Source organism: Pleuronectes platessa, chromosome 16 (genome assembly GCF_947347685.1).
Source record: "Pleuronectes platessa chromosome 16, fPlePla1.1, whole genome shotgun sequence".
NCBI lineage: Eukaryota > Metazoa > Chordata > Actinopteri > Pleuronectiformes > Pleuronectidae > Pleuronectes > Pleuronectes platessa.
The window spans coordinates 5,779,623-5,781,042 of record NC_070641.1 but is presented as its reverse complement, the minus strand read 5'-3'; the positions used below and the strand labels follow the sequence as shown (position 1 = coordinate 5,781,042).

Here is a 1,420-nt window from a genome sequence, read left to right as displayed (position 1 = left end):
ATGATGATGTGCTTCCTCTTTCACACATGTTTAACCGGCCTGCAACACCTGGGGGTGGAGCATCATCTTCCTTCAAATTAAGAGTCTTGAATTGTATGAGCATGTACAGAGCAGAGGCTCAGTCTTATATATTTGTTAATCTAATAAGTGCAACTAGTTACATTTAGTGGAAAACAACTGAATCCATTAACTCAAGTATTGTACTTAAATACAATGTATGTATACGTTTTTCAAACTATTTATAGAGGTTTTAAACTTATGTATAACAAATCATTGTTAATGGTTATTAATAAGTAATGCTTTTGTAAAGAAAGTTAACAGCAACTAATTATATTTTCCAAAGTAAAAAATTTAGGTGGTTGAGTAAATCCATTTTCTCTATATTCATGTGACTCTAATACATTTAAGAGGGAAACATTGCCCTTTTATTCTATTATTAAATTGAAACATTTTCCTTATTATCCAATTAAGTCTACTTTTATTTTGAAAGGAATTCTCGGAACGTGTTACAAGTGTTCCTGTTGGCCTGCCATAGTAGTCTGGTTACTATGGTGACCACACCTCACAAGATCACTTTCCTACTTACCCATAAAAACATGTCGGTTCATCTGGAGGACTTGGATCAATTCTTCACGGTGTTTGACGGCTCTGCTCCGGAGGACGTGTCTCACGCCCGGCAGCTGTGGAGCTCCATGTCCATGCTGCCGCCGCTCGAGTCCCGGCTGCTGTCGGCTGATATCCGACAGAGGCTGCCGGTGTCCCGTCCGCAGCGCGGCAGCACCGCGGCTGCAGGACCCCGGACCTCCAGTGCCTCGGAGACACCGAGCGTCCCGGCTCTGCGGCAGCGACGGGAGGAGAGGCAGCGGTACGAGGCCATGGCCGACCAGAGGAGGGAGATCCTGGCTCTGCTGAGGAGGCGGAGGGAGCAGAGGATCCAGAAGGAGCTGCTGTCTGAGCCCTTTAAACCGAAGGTGAAGCTCGGAGGAGGAAAAGCGCTGAAAGTGCACCAGAGTTCAGACTGTGAGATGGACACGGAGCTGGTGAAACAGCTGCAGTAGAACATGAACTAATCAACTGTTGGTGATGTTTAAAATAAAAGCTTCAGACCTATAAAAAAGGGAATACATCAAACTGAAGGAGCACTTTAAATTTTTAAAGGCTGTTTTCACTTATAAAGTGATGGAGATTAAATGTGGTTTAGAGAGACTCATGTTAAGTCTCACTTTCATCCAAAATAAAAGCAAAGGTTGTTCAATAAAGATCACAAACACTTCAATTGTTTTAGTTGTAATTCGGTCTGGAGTGTCAATACCACAGTGGCCCCATGTAAATATTGCATACGTACGGCTCTTCCACAGGGATTTTCATCACACCTGTAGAGATGTTCAAAGACACCAAGATTTTCCTAAGAGGACGTCCA

General features: G+C 43.2%; 1 protein-coding gene across 1 annotated transcript; it reads left to right on the top strand.

Annotated features, from left to right (window-relative positions):
* The first annotated feature begins 548 nt into the window (after positions 1-548).
* hoatz (HOATZ cilia and flagella associated protein) lies at positions 549-1,179 on the top strand. The gene has a single exon (XM_053443175.1). The coding sequence runs from the start codon at positions 549-551 to the stop codon at positions 1,056-1,058; it is 510 nt and encodes a 169-aa protein (XP_053299150.1). The 3' UTR covers positions 1,059-1,179.
* The last annotated feature ends 241 nt before the right edge of the window (positions 1,180-1,420 follow it).